Source organism: Podarcis bocagei (assembly GCF_964188305.1).
Source record: "Podarcis bocagei genome assembly, chromosome: 13".
NCBI lineage: Eukaryota > Metazoa > Chordata > Lepidosauria > Squamata > Lacertidae > Podarcis > Podarcis bocagei.
The window spans coordinates 39,015,490-39,033,758 of record NC_138138.1 but is presented as its reverse complement, the minus strand read 5'-3'; the positions used below and the strand labels follow the sequence as shown (position 1 = coordinate 39,033,758).

At 45.2% G+C, this 18,269-nt stretch overlaps 1 protein-coding gene across 2 annotated transcripts in view; it reads right to left on the bottom strand.

Moving 5' to 3' along the window:
* The window catches only part of SHISA7 (shisa family member 7), a 38,556-nt gene extending 20,636 nt beyond the window's left edge, over positions 1–17,920 (bottom strand). Inside the window, exons 1-3 of one of the 2 annotated variants that reach the window (XM_081169122.1) lie at positions 17,595–17,920; positions 1,950–2,591; positions 14–168 (exon numbers count right to left, since the gene is read on the bottom strand). In XM_081169122.1, the coding sequence (XP_081025248.1) occupies positions 14–168; positions 1,950–2,497 (703 nt within the window). In that variant the 5' untranslated portion in view covers positions 2,498–2,591; positions 17,595–17,920. Of the gene's footprint in view, positions 1–13; positions 169–1,949; positions 3,420–17,594 lie in introns of those variants that run through there. The other variant, XM_081169123.1, reaches the window with a different exon arrangement.
* Between the last annotated feature and the right edge of the window lie 349 nt (positions 17,921–18,269).

The following is an 18,269-nucleotide window of genomic DNA, read 5'->3' as shown; positions in this document are numbered from 1 at the left end:
CTGCCTCTCTTACCATGGCTGCTTTTGGACGGTTTCACTGTGTTGTACAGGTTCTTCGGGGGACGAGCTGAACCATTGTCTTGGAAGTTTGAGTTAATGACAAGGCTGTTGTTGCGTTCAGAGCATGAGCTGCTGCCTGCTTGATGCCTGAGAATGTCAACCAGTGCCCTGGCCAGGAAAAGAAAGGAAGTGTTAGTGAAAGGGACAACAAGGCACGTGTTTGGGCTGGATTGAGGCACTTCATTCATAAAATCATAGAATTGTAGAGTTGGAAGGGACCACAAGGACCATTAAGTCCAACCCCCTGCAATGCAGGAATCTTTTTGCCCAACACGGGGCTCGAACCCACGACCCCAAGTCTCATGCTTTACCAACTGAGCTATCATCCCACCTTAGTATCTTTACAGTATAGCATGATTCAGTGAAGGTTTATCCAGCTTCACTTGCTTGTCCTTATGGCAAAAAAACTCTGCCCCAGGTGCTGGCGGAGATGCAAGAGAGCTCTCCCCGCTTGTGCAACTGGTGTTCAGAGGCATACTGCGTCTGATACTCAAGGTATTACAGAGCCATCGTGGCTAACAGCCGTTGACAGCTTTCCATAAACATGTCTAAACCCCTTTTAAAAGGTAAACGACCCCTGACAGTTAAGTCCAGTCGCGAACGACTCTTGGGTTGCGGTGCTCATCTTGCTTTACTGGCCGAGGGAGCCGATTTTCTGGGTCATGTGGCCAGCATGACTAAGCCGCTTCTGGTGAAACCAGAGCAGGGCATGGAAACGCCGTTTACCTTCCTGCCGGAGCAGTACCTATTTATCTACTTGCACTTTGACGTGCTTTTGAACTGCTAGGTTGGCAGGAGCTGGGACTGAGCAACGGGAGCTCACCCCATCGCGGGGATTCGAACTGCCGACCTTCTGATCAGCAAGCCTTAGGCTCAGTGGTTTAGACCACAGTGCCACCCGCACGCCAAAACCCCTTTTAAAGCCAACCAAATTGGGGGCCATTACTGCATCACTTAGCAAACCCCATTGTTTAATTGTGTGCTATATGAAGTACTTCCTCTTATCTGTTGTGAATCTTCTGAGCTTCATTTGATGACTCCAGGTTCTTTTATTCCTTTTTAAAAAAAATTGATTCTTTTAAAATTATTATTATTGTGTAACGAAACTCATGCCTTTTCTAGTTCTACAATGCCCTCTAAGCAGAATTTTTCAAGTGTGGCCTCACCATAGATTTGTGTAGCGGCATTCTGATACGGAGTTTTATTTGCAATCCCTTTTCAGTCCAATGCAGTGTTAGAGCACAGCGAGTTACTGGCCCAGGTCCTTCTCTAGAACAGAGGATATGTGTTTGTACAGTTAAATTAGGACTTGTAGTTCATCAGAGAGGTTTGTTCTTCCCTAGACAACATCCTCTAAAGAACTACCAGTCCAAGAGTTCTCTCTGCTTAGGCAAGAGAGAGAGACAGCTGGTGGTGAAAGGGACAGACGCCACAGGAATTGAAGACATTGATCCGAGAGAGAGAGAGAGAGAGAGAGAGAGAGAGAGAGAGAGAGAGAGATGGTGTTTCTGGTAGGATTTACAGCAGGCGTTCTACTATGGGGCAAGAGCAATTAAGGCACCCACCTATTTTGTTTGTTGAGTGTGAATTTGCAAAAGAAACTGACTTTTGGGAGGTAATTCATGATTTTGCAACAACAACGAAAAGGTCATGAACATAAAGCTTTAAAGCAAATTGCTCTATCAATAGAATGTTTCAGCTGTGTTAGTCCGTTAGAACAGCAATTGTTACAAAAATTCTGAGGACACACAGAATTCCGACCTAGAGCCATTCTGGGGACAGAATCCCAGTCCAGCTCTGAGCCCCACTGCCAGCTGAAATGCTGCCAGGTTCACGCCACGGGGCTGAGGAACAACTTTTGACCTCACCTTGCAGCCTGCATTTTTTACCTGGGCACGTTGAGCTCCCTTCCATGCGGTCTCCTTGAGGCTTTGCTGAAGAAGAATTTGAGCCCGACTGCCACGGCTAAGGTGAAGCTGATGACCCCACAGATCACGTACACGGTGCTGTTGCCCGTCTGCTTGCTTCCGTTTGGCACATCGGGCCCGTTGGTGGCTGTGCCGGCAACGGTGGTGGCAAACCACTGCGGGCTGTCGCGGCACTTCCCTTGCTCCAGCCTCCTGGACCGGTCCTCGCAGCAGAAGCGATACTGGCACGTGCCGCAGCAGAAGCGGTAGCCCCCCGTGGTGCAGTTGAACGCCGCGTCGTACTGCCCCATGACATCGTAGTAGCCTTGGCAGGTCTCCGAGGGCCGCACCCGGCTTGTGCCGGTGGTTGCGTTGCTGCTGGATGACGTCAAGCGCTTCAGGTGGGCCAGGAAGTTGGGCAGGCCCCAGCTCTGGTTTGTGTGATGTTGGGCCTGGATGACGGCCAGAGCGGTGCGTCCCCCCAGGGCTTCCAGGGCCGCGTACAGCATTACTGTCAGCAACTGGTACATGGTGGGTGGGAGAGTGCCGAGGAGCTCCAACGTTGGGGTTCAGATAGATGTTTTTTTTTAAAAAAAGCTTATAAAAGAGATCCAGGAAGAAACACTGCAAAAGATGCAAACAAGATTGTTAGAACATGTAAAGAAGCCCTGCTGCATCAGACAAGAGGTCCCATCTGTTCCTGTTTCTCACAGTAGCCAAGCAGATGCTTCCCAGGAAGAATGTGAAGGCAACACTCTCATCCCTGCTGGATAGTCATATCCCCCACAACCACCACCACAGGCACCTGAGATTCAGAAATACACTGCTTGGCCATGGAGGTTCCATCTGGCTCTCATAACTAATAGCTGCTGATAGAGCTATCCATCATGAATTTGTCTAAAAACTATCTTAGCTCGTGGCTTTTCCATGGTGAGCATTAAGCTGTGTAATGCTCTCTTCTAAGAGCTCTACAGACTGTCGGTGTTTTGAAGGATGGATTCAGGCATATTTTAAATCTATTTTTACCCAAGTGGGATTTGAGAAGCCCCTTTTATGTGTTTGTATTTTTCATGTGGCGATGCTGCAACATACCTGTTTTGACTTGTCCTTTAGTTTTTGTAGGCATAAATTGTTGTCTAGAGGACTAGGTTAATAGGCAACTAAAAATGTAAAGATGAACAGTACTATTACAGCAGTGAATTTCATAATTTAACTATGCATCATGTTTGGCTTAATTTCTTTTTTTAATTAATACAATTTTATTTTGAACTAGAGTTCAAAATTTTGGCAGCATTTTGGCACACACACACACACAGAAAGAGAGAGAGAGAGAATATAATATCAACATCACTAAAAAGACTAAAGAAACTCTCTGATAATCCAAATACAATGTCAGTGAGATAACTAGCTCACTAACGATACCTATATAAGTTATACATAATGCATATATACACTGTAGTCAGAAAAAAACATGAGTCTCGTGGCACCTTAAAGACTAACCAATTTATTATGGCATAAGGTTTTGTAGACTTGGAGCCCACTTCATAAGATGGATGAAAATATGGGCACTTTATTAAAATTTGATCAGAAGCTTTAAGGGCTTCCATATAGGAAATAAATGGAAACTATGGCACCATAATTGAACAATCAATAGATAGATAGCTGTGTATGTAATAAGGATTAACTGCCTGCTGCACTTCCTTGAGTGTGTTTGTGTTTAAGCATAATCTCCCAAATTGTATTCACCCACTGCTGTCTAGATATGCATATAAAATGAGAAATTCACACTAAGAAGCTGATGGATTTCCATGAGGACTTCTTTTTATAAAATTGCAAACTGATGCTGGAACGTAGAGAACTGAATTTAAGGTTGCAAACATGAGAGATACCAAAATTAGCAGATTAGCCCATCCCTCACCCCCCTTAGTTGTATTTTATTTATTTTTGTCACAATTGAAAAGTTCCAAAAGCCCTCTCTTTTTTGCTTCTGAGCCCCTAAAAACAGCACGTACTCCGGTTTACTGAAAGTAAAGATGAAACTGATTTGGAGAGATGAATTCTTAATAATTGTTTCCTAGCTTATGTTTGAGAGAGAGAGATAAATCAAGCATAATATTCACGTAATCCAGTGTGTGTGAGAGAGGAGTCAGGGACTGTGAGATGTGTCAGCGCCAATGATAATAGGACAGAGAGTCATGAGGTCCTGGAAGCCAAAGAAAGTGAACCCCAAAGCATCCAAGTTAGCATTCTGAGAAATGTTACTAGATTCACATAAAAAGGCAGAGATGCAGAATCTCATCACACAGATCAACACTGGGGGATGTGGCCCTCCAGACCTCTCTATCTGGCCCACAAGGCTTTTCCTAATCCACACACCACCCCCAGCTGCACCCTCATTTTTGCCTAAAACGTGTCCTTGAATTGTGAAAGTGCTTCTTGCTTGCCTGGATGGGAGGCTAGAGAACGGCGTGTTGAGTATGTGTAGAAACTAGGCTACCCAACAAAGTAAAGTTTATATGAATTGTTCCATCCACTTTTCCCTCTGGCTATACCTACCACTGGCAAGCAGTTCAGAAGGAAATGCAGCCCCTGGGCTGAAAAGGATTCACAATCCCTGCCACAGAGGGCTGTGACGTGATGAGAAAGAATGTTGGTTTCGGGATGAGCTGAGCCTGTACAAAAAGCCACTCAGGAGGGACCACAGTTTCATGGCCAAACACATTCTTTCCTGTCTCCAGGTGGCAGGTGCTGGTGAAAATCTCTGCCTGAGGAGAAGCCCTGGAGAAGGGTCTCGTGCTCACCAGATGTTTTCAGACTATGACTTGGTAAACCGTAAAAGAGGAGATCTCTCAATAACACAAACAAAATAGCCAATAAAGGACAAAAATGATAAATGGATGATAAAACATGTATACGGCAGTGGACTCAAACCTCCCTACATAATACAGTTATAGATAACCACCAATAAACAATGGAAGACCTGTGTATCAAAACTAATACAAAACTAAGTCTCAGTGAAATTGAACAACCAATATGAAGGCTATATATGACGGAAGTAATAAACAAACCATAAAAACTTCATGTAACAGAAATAATATATAGTCCAATATCAAGTAAATGAATAGCGTATGCTAGTGGGATTAACACGAGGCATCAAATAAATTTGATGTGCAAATTCCATGCAGTAGTAAAGTAAATGATCCCTGGCCGGCACAGATGTTGAGTTGTGGTACAAAACATCTGGAGAATACCAGGTTGGCAGAGGGGAGAGCATGAAATACAGAGGTAATGGAGCCAAGGCCTGACTTGTTCCAGGGCAGCTCCCTATATAGCTAAAAAGGGCTCTAGGCTCCACTTGGACCACAATAAAAACAGTTTGTTGGTACTTTAAATCAGAAGCTGAGACAGGAAGCTGGCTTTGGCATGGTGCCGTGGTTGCTTTAGGGCTACTGCCAGCTGCCACTGTGCTTGGGTCTGCCCCCCTGTAATGCCTGTTCAGTCTCTACATCTGTAAATAAACGGAATTGTTACAATGAGGGCTCCAAGTCTCCAGGTGCTCTCTCTTTTATTCAAGAGCAAATGACCCCATTAGGGCTCCTTGGAATTTGCTACCGCCTGGGGAAGGGAAAAAATGCAAAGCAGTTTGGTGCTGAATTGAGCAAAAATTTCCCTTTCCCCAACAGCTCCCCCACTAGCCGCTGCCGCCCCCCCAGTCCTTACTACATGCCATTTCACACACAAGCCCAGCGTCAGCAATGCGTCATACTTGGGTGAATGCTGGGGCTCTGGGACCCCAGCAGAGTCCATCCCCACAGGACTGCTGCCCCCACCGCTGCTGATGTGACTCAGGTGGGATGGGCAGGGTGGCTGTGAACTCACTGGAACCACCATCTTATGCTGGCATCACCCCGATGAATGTGGATTGGGAAAGAGGCTGGCAGCCATCATTAAGATGAAGATCTCTGCTAGACAACGCTGCCACAGGCATTTTGCCCACCAACTAATAAGTCCTGGGGGGACAGACCAAGGGGAGCTTGATCAGGGCCCCCAAAACCTGGAGCTTGGCCTGTCCTGTCAATGGCTATTATACTCTGCCTTCATGTGTCTGAATTAGGGTTGCCATATTTCAAACAGTGAAAAAATCCAGACAGAAAAGTTATTGAGCTTTTGTGAGCTATCTTTATGGAAAATTGGCTTATGTCTGCCGACATATGTCTGGATTTTCCCAGACATTTTTAACGATTTCCGCCCAGGCACTGCTGCTGACTGCAGTATTCCATATACGTCCAGGAATTTCCAGATGTATGGCAACCCTAGGACTCTGAATACCAGTTGATGGAAAACGCAGGAGGGGTGCCTGTTGCCCTCAGGTACTGTTTGTGGGATTCCCATGGGCATCTGGTTGGCCAGTGTGAGAACAGGATGCTGGACTAGATGGGCCACTGGCCTGATCCTGCAGCATTCTCATGTTCCAATTATCCCTCTTTATGAAGAAGCATTCCAATTTTCTGCTGTCTGTTCTTGATAAATCTGTCCCGTCCCCCCTTTTTGCATTTTAGAGATGGTGGGTTAAAGTTCTGTTTGCGTGAGTTGACCGATTTGCCGTCCTGCAGACATCAGTCTTCAAATGGATACATTTCGTCTCCAGTGCACATGCATGCGAAAATGTGCACATAAATACTAAGGCACCACGCAGCGCCCGGCCTAACATTTCGCACACGGCAGCTGCAGAGGAATAAATATACAGTAATAATAAATGAAATAGCTATAAATGTTCTCTCCTTCTGTGGTATCAAAATCAGCTGCCTCAGCCACCACCAACTAATTCCACCTAATGGCAGGTACCCCACTGAATGGCATCCCCAAACCTGTCGCCTAAGGGAAGTGGCCTCATCCCAATCATGCTCAGCCAGCAGAACCATACTAAATTACTAGGGATTTTTATTTTAGCTTCCTCTTTCCACTTTCCCTTCTATTCAGGTCTTTCCCGTGTTCAAGCTAGCCTTAACGATTCTGCTCTCCTACACAAGAATCTGTTTTCACATTTGAGCAGAGAACAAGGAGTACCACTCTCTTCAAGCAATAAGCTGGGTAGCCTTCTTTGTGGTGCTTCGAAGCAGAGGGCATCCCTCCAAGGCAACATTCTACCAAAGCTCCCTCAAGCGCTGCTTCTTCTACCCCAAATATTATAGTATTGTAGTTCAAAAGAGCCCAGCAGGCAACAGGTTATGGTTAGCACTACAGGTGGCAGAAAAAGAAGTTCTGCCCAAATGGGAAGAAGCATCAGGAAGCCGAAGAGAACTGGGCACCTGTGGGCCAAATTAGATGTGACGTCGAATACTCTTTCCTTTATTTCCTGCATTTATTATAATCGCCTTGGTTCTTTGGGCAGCCGGAAAAGCAGAAAACAAACACACAAATGTTCAATATTACATATAAAACAATAAAAGCTATAGAGAATTAATTAAAAAGCTGAAACACAAAACACAGATGAAAATCAGTTTAACATAGCTCGTTAAATGGCAGGGCCATGGCCGCATGCGCACCTCTGCAGGCTGGGTAGTGGGAATGGGGAGAGGCAAATGGCTATGGCAGCTCACTCAGGCTCAGAGATCGTCTGATGCTGTCATGTGATGGCAGAGGGATTGGCTTGGGACCTTGTGGATCCCAGGCTGACCCAGTTCCTCCCTGCCAGAGCACCCCCTTCTAAAGCCTTCCATGTGCTGCCACTGGCAGGCATTCTGCTGGTGGCACTTCCACCTGCACATTCAGCATCAACCCATGGGTGGAGACTGGAAGAGGAACACCTTGGAATGCCATGGACGTCTGTTTCAAAACCCAGCGTGCCACTACGTAAAATGCCCTCACCATAGTAATTATCCGCATCACAACATGTCTTTGCATTTAACATGCAGGTTGTTTTTTTTAAAACGTAAATAGGATGAGCTGGAGGTGATAATTACTGCGATCAGCAGAATGTGCAGAGTGGGGAATTTAACAATTTCCTCTCTGGCTCTAGTCCTGGGGAACATCCCTCCTCTGAAGCTGGTATTTAATGGGGCTGGGAAATCCCTCAATGGTCATCAGCATACATTACATTATGTGGGGGTGGAGATAAGGGACCCTCGCCCACCCCTCCACTGCACCCAGAATACCGCCAGACACTAAGACTACGAACACACTGGTGTTTTCAAACACAGCAAGGGTGTTCCCTCCCTCCCCCCCCCATTTCTAGTCGCATTTGCACGTTGCTGCACGCGCCAGAGAGAGGGCGGCAATGTCTTCCTCTGATGCACATGACCTGTTTGGTTTACCCACAAACCCCTGAACTTGCATCCCAAAAGCTGCTATGTCATCCATGCATGCGCAATGGCTATTTCACTGCACCTTTTGAAGTTTTGCCTTTTGGAGTGAAGTTTTGTTTGAGGGGGAAATGCATCAAACAGCCCTATTTCTCAAGAAACTACGAGGCAGCTCTGTAACGAGAGTAATGGTGCATGTGGTGGGAATGCTTTAACTCTATCTGAACCTGGAGGTACCAGGGATCGGACTCTCTGCATGCGAAGCTGATGCTCTGTCACAGAGCTACAGCCTTTCCTGGTAGAGAAGCTGCTCCAAATCCCTGATCATCTCGGTGGCACTTTTCTAGCACCACAATATCGTTTTTAGATGAGGCGAGCAGAAAAGTACACAGCATTCCAAACACAGCCACGCCATTGATTAGTAGCTCCAAAATCAAAAGCTGTTATAGAAAAGGTGGTTTTATTTCTAAGCAGGGATCTAAAGGCGCTTCAGTTTGGGAGGTCCTCCTGTGCCAGCCTGAGGTCACAGAAATCCTCTCAGAAAAGGGCAACCAACATGATCAAGGGGTTGGAGTAACCAAAAGGAAAAATTAAAACATTTGGGGCTTTTTACTTTGGTACAGTGGTACCTCGGGTTACAGACGCTTCAGGTTGCAGACCCTTCAGATTACAGACTCCGCTAACCTGGTAGTACCTCAGGTTAAGAACTTTGCTTCAGGATGAGAACAGAAATCATGCGGTGGCAGCGTGGTGGCAGCGGGAGGCCCTATTAGCTAAAGTGGTACCTCAGGTTAAGAACAGTTTCAGGTTAAGAACAGACCTCCAGAATGAATTAAGTTCTTAACCCGAGGTACCACTGTAAAGGCAGAAAAGGCATGATAGAGCTGTATAAACTGCAGGGTGTGGAGCAATTGGAGAGAGAGATGATTTTCTCCCTTGTAACACGAGAACTCAAGGCCAATCCAATGAAGATGAATGTTGTAAGATTCGGGACAGACGAAAGAAAGAATTCCAGTGCATAACTATGGGATTTGCTCCCACAAGATACAGCGATAACCACCAACCTCAGTAGCTGTAAAAGAGGATTAGACAAAGTCATGGCGAATGAATTTGTCGGACTTTCAGTGAGATCCACAATGTTCTCTGCATGCTGGTTGCTGGGAATCCCAAATGCAGAGAGCGCTGATGCCCTCAAGTCCTGCTTGTGGGCTTCCCATTGTGGCATCTGGTTGGCCACTGTGAGAACAGGATGCTGGACTAGGTGGGCCTTTGGCCTGATCCAGCAGGCCTCTTCCTTTTGTTCTGAGTTTGCTGAGAAGAAATCTGTGTTAAATGAAAAAGGGAGGGCGCTCACCAAGAGCATATTTTTAATCTGTAAACCGCCTTGAGCCCATCAGGGGAAGAAGCAGGGTAAAAATACATACATGCATACATACATACATACATACATACATACATACATACATACATACTATACTAACGCTACCTTCCCACAGACCCACCCTGCTGTATATTAGCCCCTTGCCAGAGAACGGCCACCCCAGAGACTTGATGACACATCCCTGGCTACAACCATCGCAACTTCGCTCTGTGCAGTGAACATCTCCCTCTCTGTTGAACCCCGGGGCCTTTTTCATGTAACCGCCGCTTGTCTCCCTGTCCACCTCCTCGACAGAGCGTGAGGGAGCCCCCCGGGGCAGTGACACACTGCAGTGCGCTTGGAACATGTGGTCTCACTGACTTCATCAAGGTAACAGGCCTGTGAAAGGCCTGTGGCAGCAGCAAGTGCATGTGTGTTTGTGGCGAGGGGAGAACGCGGCTCTGTCTCTTGTTATCAGAAACCAAAATGATCTGACATGGTTCAAGGGGATTTGTCTGGCCTGTCAGGTACCTAGCGGGGTGAATAAAGAGGGGGCAGCATGGTGGGGGATGAAAACGGAATAAAACCTCATATTCCCCGCTGTGGCCACCTAGGGCATGTCTCCTGCACGGATTTTGCCTATTCGGTGGCTCGTCTTAGCACTCACAGGGGTAGGAGTTTTTCTGGTGTTTATTTCACTTCAGCGTGTAGCTCACCCAAGACCCATGGTACAAAACATGCCATATAACGCAAAACTAAAAATTAGCTGAGCACACACACACAACTGACTGAAACCATATATCCAGTTAAAGCCTAACATGAAACCATATATCCAGTTAAAGCCTAACGTGATACTGTACTGATTTCTTTGGGATGGTAGCAGCTTTTTACTTCAGCTGCCTGCAGTCTTTGAGGGCAGCCCCCCATATATGAGAAAATCCTGCTTAAACAGTAGGCCTGTCGCCAGCGTCTCAATAAGTCGCATTTGTTTTAGTCAACTGATCAACTTAATTCATCGATCCAACACAGCACTCAGATGTAAACCCTCTAAGTAGGACATAGATGAATGTGTACAGGACTGCAGCCTAATCTGTATAGCTTTGCATAATAAGAAAAATTATACTTATTTTTTTTCCCCTCATGATGTTAGTGGTAATTCTGACTTGGAGGCATTCAGTCCTAATCCCTCAGATGGTAGCTTCTTCCCACCGATTCCTCAGCAAAGAACATAGAGCAAATGTCCAAAAATGCGTTTAGGAAGAAAAATGCTAGTACAGTGGTACCTCAGGTTAAGTACTTAATTCGTTCAGGAGGTCCGTACTTAACCTGAAACTGTTCTTAACCTGAAGCACCACGTTAGCTAATGGTGCCTCCTGCTGCTGCCGTGCCGCTAGAGCCCGATTTTTATTCTCATCCTGAAGCAAAGTTCTTAACCTGAAGCACTATTTCTGGGTTAGCGGAGTCTGTAACCTGAAGCGTATGTAACCTGAGGTACCACTGTGTAGCAGCAACATTTCCAGGCTTTCAGACTAGAGTCTCTCTCAGCCCTATCTGGAGATGCATGAATCTGGGACTTTGTGCTCTGCTATTGACCTCCATCCCTTCTTATGGCTTTTTTCACAGCGAGCCAGATTATGGGTGCAACAACACATCATCAGTAGGGTAAAAAGAGAAAAGGCCACAGCTCAGCAGTAGAGCATCTGCTATGCACACAGAAGGAGCCCATTTCAATCCCCAGCATCTCCATGTAGGGCTGGGAGAACCCCCTTCCTGAAACCCTTGAGAGCTGCTGCCAACCAGTGTGGACAACACTGAGCTAGATTGACCAAGAAACCAACTTGGTATAAGGCAGCAGCTTCCTATAACCCTGAAACGAACCTGCTGTCTCACAACAATACTTTTAAAGAAGAAAAGATATGATGCATGCATGTGTCATTTGCAACAGGCATCGTTTTAGAAAACTTCCTGTTTCTCCCACTGCCAAATGCTGATTTGATTTTGCGTGCGACCAAAGGGCATGTCTACACAGTTGGATACTGAGAACTGAGCAGGCTGAAGAGACAGGGCAGCAAATGGTGTGAGGCGTAATGGTGCCAGATGAAAGTGCACAGAAGTACCCAGGGCAATCCAAGACTGCATGCACACCACACATTTAAAGCACGTTGCAAAGAATCCTGGGAAGTTTGTTAAGGGTGCTGGGAATTGTAGGCCTGTGAAGAGGAAAACTACAGTTCCCCCAGGATTCTCTGTGCTTTAAATGCATGGTGTGTATGCAGCCCAAGCTATTCTGATATCTGAGGCAAAACATCCCACAGGCCCCTCTCATGCTGCTTGGCAGTAAAAATACAGTAAAAAAATGCAGTAAAAATAATCAATTTTCTTGCCCTTTTCATTATATCCAAAACCAGCTGCCTGAGTTACCTGCCTCATTCTGCTTTGTTAGGGCCGGCCCTGCCTATATAGCCAAGACTGTGGCCACTATTGTGCTTAGAATAAAAATAAATAAAACCTAATACTATGTACCAGGAAAGCTGTATTTTGTTACGTGAGTAAATTTTCAAGAGTGAATTTGCATTCCTGAATGCAATATCACATGCCAAAGACTCTGGCAGCATGCAAGGATAAGGTGTGCTGACTGAAGGGTTAGAGCATTTCTCAGAAGGCTCTGGGGCACTATTAGATTATGTACCTCATCCCACATTTGCCTTACCAAGGATCTCTGGCTTAGGGTACTGCAATATCCTGCACCCAGCCGCAGTCCCATGCACAGGGTCTAACCTGCCCAACCTTGGTCTGTTGAACAGAAATGTCTTGTTATTTTGAAGATTTTCCCCCTTGACCACAATAAACTACTTAATTCTCTCCCCCAACACCCAGCTCAATTGCATTTAGTTCTCTACAGTCTGATGACAGCCATGCAGATTTCCAATCCCCCTCAGCTAGACTGTGTAGGGGTTTTTGTAGTTTGCATTTATAACAGTCTGTTCAGTGCCTGTGAGGATAGAAGTCTCTGTGTGTATGCAAGAAAGAGATGGAGGTTGTTTTGCATATCTGTGAATGATCCTAGCCATCTTATGCATATGTTAAATTTACATTGCATCGTGCACTACGACTCTGCAGGTATTCCTAGGAGTGTGTGTTATTTATTGTCTTTCAGTACGATTGCGTGGATGCGCAAGATTCTGCCCAGTTTCAAGGACTTCCTCCTATTTTTATATACCAACTTTCTGTCCGTCGCAATATGTGATCTTTCCTTAACTTCCTTCCTGCCTTTCTCTTCCTCGCCTGTGTAGCCATGTGCTGTGTGTGTCCGTGGAAACATGTGTCTGCCTTTGTGCAGTTCACTGTGTGCCTTTGCCTTCATGGAGCAGGTGCCTATCTTTTCCTCTCCATCTGGTTGTAAGTCAGAGTTATTCAAATGAGAAATTAAGAGAGAGGCAGAGAGAACATCCCTTAATTTTCTTTTATAGAAAGGAGTCAGTTCTATTAAGATGCATTATTCAGGGCAGGGGGCGGGGGGGGGAGTGGTTTAACTCAAGCTGGTAAAAAGCTGCTCAGCTGGTCGCCTGTGGCGAGTCAGAAGTGCCTTCAAGCGATCAAGGCATCTTACAAAAGCATTTTTTAAAAAAAAAATCCAGGCCAACTTAGATATATGCAGGCAGGCTAGCTAATTACTTTCGTGGCTGTACATACAAGAGCAATGATAGCCAGATGCAAGTGTGGGGGGTTGGATTGTTGAAAAATAGTAAGAGATTTACTGGCCTAGATTAGATGAGAAGATGCATACAAGATCATAATCTTGTGATCTTTGTTATCCAGAGTAACTACCAACCACTCATTCCACACTCATTGTCACTAAAGCATATTAGAATCTCCACTGTACCCACAAGTATGCTTTAAAAAGTAGGGTGGAAATCACCAAAGAGTGAGTCTAAGTTGCTAATAAATTCCCAAACAGTGTTAAGTATTTGAGTACAATATATGTTCAGTATACCACACTTCCCTAACACCAGCGTAGAGTTCTCCAACTTGTGTTATTTATTCAGCAACAACACAGAGGAAATGGAATCCTTATCCAACCAGAAACTTCAGATAATGGTCAATCTTTTTTGCACGCTGGAACTGGACTTGTAAGCAGCTGCCATATTAATGTGTGCATATGTGAATCAGGCCCAGATGATTAAAGGTGCTGAAGATCAGCTGCTAGAACAATTACTCCTAGGGTGCACTTCGTACACAGACACTACAGCAGCAAATTACTGAAACACACTCATAAAGGGGTATTGATTCAAGGCCAGCAAATGACCCAGAATGCCGGGTCATAGCTTCCCACAATCCTTTGTGGCCAACATGTCCACTATGAGTCAGGTACTATCACAGCTAAGAGTTGCTCTTTAACATTAAAAATACAAGTTAATGGATTACTCTCTAATATTCAATAATTTGAATATTAATAATCTTCCTTTTATATTCTTGATCCATTAATTTTAATACATCTCAATATACTGTAGTTGCATTTTTTTAGGTTCTGAAGGAAGATAACTAATAATTTAATAAGCAAAAGCTAAAATTCCTTATTAGAATGTAAGACACCTCAAATACCTTCTTTTTCATTCTTTATTACTGCAGAACCAATAGCTTCAAAAAAATAAACAGCAATGCTTTTAACTTGCAGCCATGATGATTAAAATGGACTTTCATTAATTAATCAACTAAAACTTTAGTTGATTAATCTAATCTACTAATTTAATCAATTAAAGTCTGCAGTTTTGCTTTCCAGCATTTTTGGTCGTTTCTCTACCGAAAGCAAGTCCACAGTAAATCCTACGAATGACTCTCAACATAGCCCTGGAAGGGAAGTCATCCGTTGTCAAAACCAGTTACCCAGGAATCTTTGCTTCCGTCATGGCTGACATTCCACACATGCTGCCAGAAAGAATACGTAATTCTTCACAAATCTAAATCTGGTCACTGAGCGACAGTGGGCAATTGCTCACAGGCCTGTGCCCCTGAGATGGTTGTAATGATATAGGAATGTGATGAAACGGGGAATTGCCTAGCATGAATTAAACTCATATATACTGAGGTACCTGGGAGGTGAGGTAGCATTTGCTGTCAGGCAGGCATTATGACTGAACTGGGGCCAATGTCTATGAGCAAACTACCCAGAATGCTGTGCATGATACTGACCATATGACCCACAAGTGTCTGCGGTCAAATTGGCTGTAATGAATGGCCGATTTTTTTCTTTCACACAACATCCACCTGCATGTTGCCAGCATCCAACTGTACTTTTACATCGTCAATACACCTAATATTGGAATGCATGGCTTAAAAAATGGAAGCAGTTACAAAGCATTGTCATGACTCCCTATCTGTTGAGTGCTCAGCTCCAGCCGAAGGGATACTCCCCACCACCCCAGGACCTCAGAGTCCAAGATCCAGAAGTTGCTCAAACCCACAAGACCCTATGATCCACTTCCCTTCCCTAGAGTGTACAGGTATTCACTTCTGAGCCTAAAGGATACATATCTTATACGAAACACCTCTCATCACACCAATGCCTGGCTACGGCAGGCAGCCCCTCATATCTAACCTTCTCCCCACTTCCTTCCCCCCCCCCCCAATGACGGGTCCTCATTCATCTGACGGGATCCAGGCAGCCTTGCTGTTTCCATGGCAACATTGCCATGGAAACTGCAGAGACCATTCTCTCCTCCCCCTTATCACCATCCTTCCTTCAAAACCACAACCCCCCCCCCTTTCCTGGGGCAATACAACCAGGAAGATTTAAAGAGCAGGGGGCTGGGAGCGAGCGCTGAAATGGTTGTTTAGCATAGCTCATCCTTTGCACCTTGTCCGTGGTGTATGTGTGTGTAATTAAAAGGCATAGCTAAACTCTGTGCATGTTACCATGCCTTCCTCAATTCCTTGGTCTCTGTTAGCAAGCTAGCTCTCTTTTCCTTTCTTTTAAAGTGCCTCATTCTATCATTTTACCGCATCATATCACCCTCTCCCTTCCTCATATACCCTCTCCTATCTAGCCTCAATCTCTCTTTCTCTCTCTCTTTACCCATCCTTCCTCACACGCACCCTACCAAGCAGACTACCTGGAGTGCCCCCATGTACCTTCTGTTACAATCCCACCCCCACCGCCGACTATGAGATTTCACCACCACCAGACACCTGTGAGTGGGCACAGGCCTATCTAGACTCATTGTCTGCTTCCCTGGAACCTGGTGGGGAAGAGGCTGCCATTTCTGTGTGGGTTTTTCACCTGTGTTCACACACACACAAACACACACCACTCTCCCTTTCATCCACACACATTAGCTACACCACATCCCTCAGTATGCAGGCTCAGAAACATATGTACATTTCCACTTAGTTGTGAAGTGCTGCACCTAACCAGCACTTCACACATAAACAAGCTCCTTTCATGTGCATTGTACTTTCATGCATGCGTTTGCAATCCAACCCATATTCACACATACATATATTTGTTCTGTCACACACACAGAGACTTATGAGCATATACGCCTGATACACACATGTCCTTACTGGATCTCATGCGTATATAAAGCTAATCCTTACACAAACCAACAAAACACCCAGAAAAACGCATATTGACGCACAAAGGCACAGTCGTTATTTGCCCCACATGTGCACATCCTTATATGCGCATCACAAACTCGCACCCGACACCTGTTTTCTGCTGGATCTGTCCTCTGTCGATCCAGGCAGAAGTGCAGTGCGGCAGCCTGGGATGGGGTGCGGGGAGAGGATTGGTAAGAAAGGGAGCGTTGTGGTTAATTTGTGCTGGCTTTGCCAGCCGGTGAAATATCAGAAGAGTCAGCTTATATCATCTTCATTCAGTGTGCATGCAAGAGAGAGAGAGAGATATGAAAGCAGGGCGAGAAAGAAGCAGGCGAGTAATTCTCGTGTATAAATGTGATAGGAATATACATAATCCCACTCAGACAGAAGCAATCAGAAGGGAAGCTGTACGCACGCACACACAGAGTAACGCACTCAGAAGCTGCCACACTCAAGAAGCAGAAGGAAGAAGTGTAATGCACAGTCTATGACTTGATACGCACATACACACAAAGGCACTGTCACATGCCCAGAGCTGCAGCAGTAAAGCGCAAGCACACACACACACACACACACACACACCCCTTACAGAAGCACACAGTTTTCAGCATACAACACAAAATCCTCCATGTCACACACATACACAGGCTCGGCTCGTAAACCAAAGAAGAGCTGCCCCAAAGAGTCCAAAGCATGTGTGCGCTCATACACAAACTCAATTAAAGGGGCAGAAAACACTGTTCTCACAAGCCAGCAGCATCACAAAACACGCATGCTGCAACAACCCATATGCACAGCTAAACTCAGTTGCAAAGTGAGTGTTTCATCACACACACACACAAACCTTTCTACCACACCACCCTGAGAGCAATGCCATTTTTCATCTGAATTCCAGCACAACCCATTCCACCTGGTACTCAAAGCAGGGTGCACTTGCCTGGGGCAGAGGGGGTGGTGAACAAACTACAGAACACAACAGCTCTTTTACAGCATGGAATGCTTAACTCTCTCCCCACTCCACCCCCCAAAAAACCCTATTGATAAATTTTAACAACATATCTATTCATATTTCACAGATGTGGTACATGCGGTAAAATTCTGAGCCCAAAATGTCTATTTTCAAAACACACACACACACACGCATAATCCTAAATCTTTTTTTTGGGGGGGGAGCCTGAAAGTCATAACTATATATAATATACATGCACATACTCTTTCAAAAGATGCTTCTTATTTTTTTATCCATCATCACTAGGCACTTGCCAGCACCACCTTCTGGAGTCTCATTAGCTTCATCTGGAACACCCAGCCCAGGTAACTAAAATATACAGCTTGCCTCATAGCAAGTTGCATAAATCCACTGCTTACCTTGATCTGTTTTTAAAAATCCCATACAAAATACTTCCCTTGTTGATGCTGATTTAAAAAAAAAAAAATTGCTGCAAGACGTCAGTGGCAAAATCTTTTTTTCTGTTTGTGAAGGGACCACCTGAAAGTCCAGATGTTCTTCTCCACCTTCAGTAAGGAAATATTTAATTTTCCTTCATAGGAAAAAACAACACCCCATCTCAAAAAGTGGGTACTTTCTATTAAAAAATAGAATTCCACTCTGGGAAAGGAAACGCAATGGATGAATTAGATATGATGCTTGAGGAATTCCATTGGCTGGCTGGCAAGCAGGGAGCTGTTTTGATTGGCGGAGGAGATGAACTCGGTGGGTGACTACAGCCCCTCACCCAAACCTGTGCCCCTCCCTCCAAACTGCTTCCAAGTCCCAGAAGAGTGAAGAGGGTGAGTGGGAAGAGCTTTCATTAACAAAAAGAGCGAGCATCCAGCGCCAAGAAGGGGCAAAGAGAGTGGGATGCAGGAGCATGGGATTGGACTGGAAAGGCTGTCAATCAAAGACACTACTTCATCCACTTCTCTCTTTCTGACTCTCTCTCTCTCTTTGCTTTAGAAAAGGAGGGGCAAAGTTTGTGCAGTGCCTCCTAGTTGCTGTCCCGTTCAATACACTAGACTCCAGGGCGCTTTGCTCAAGGAACC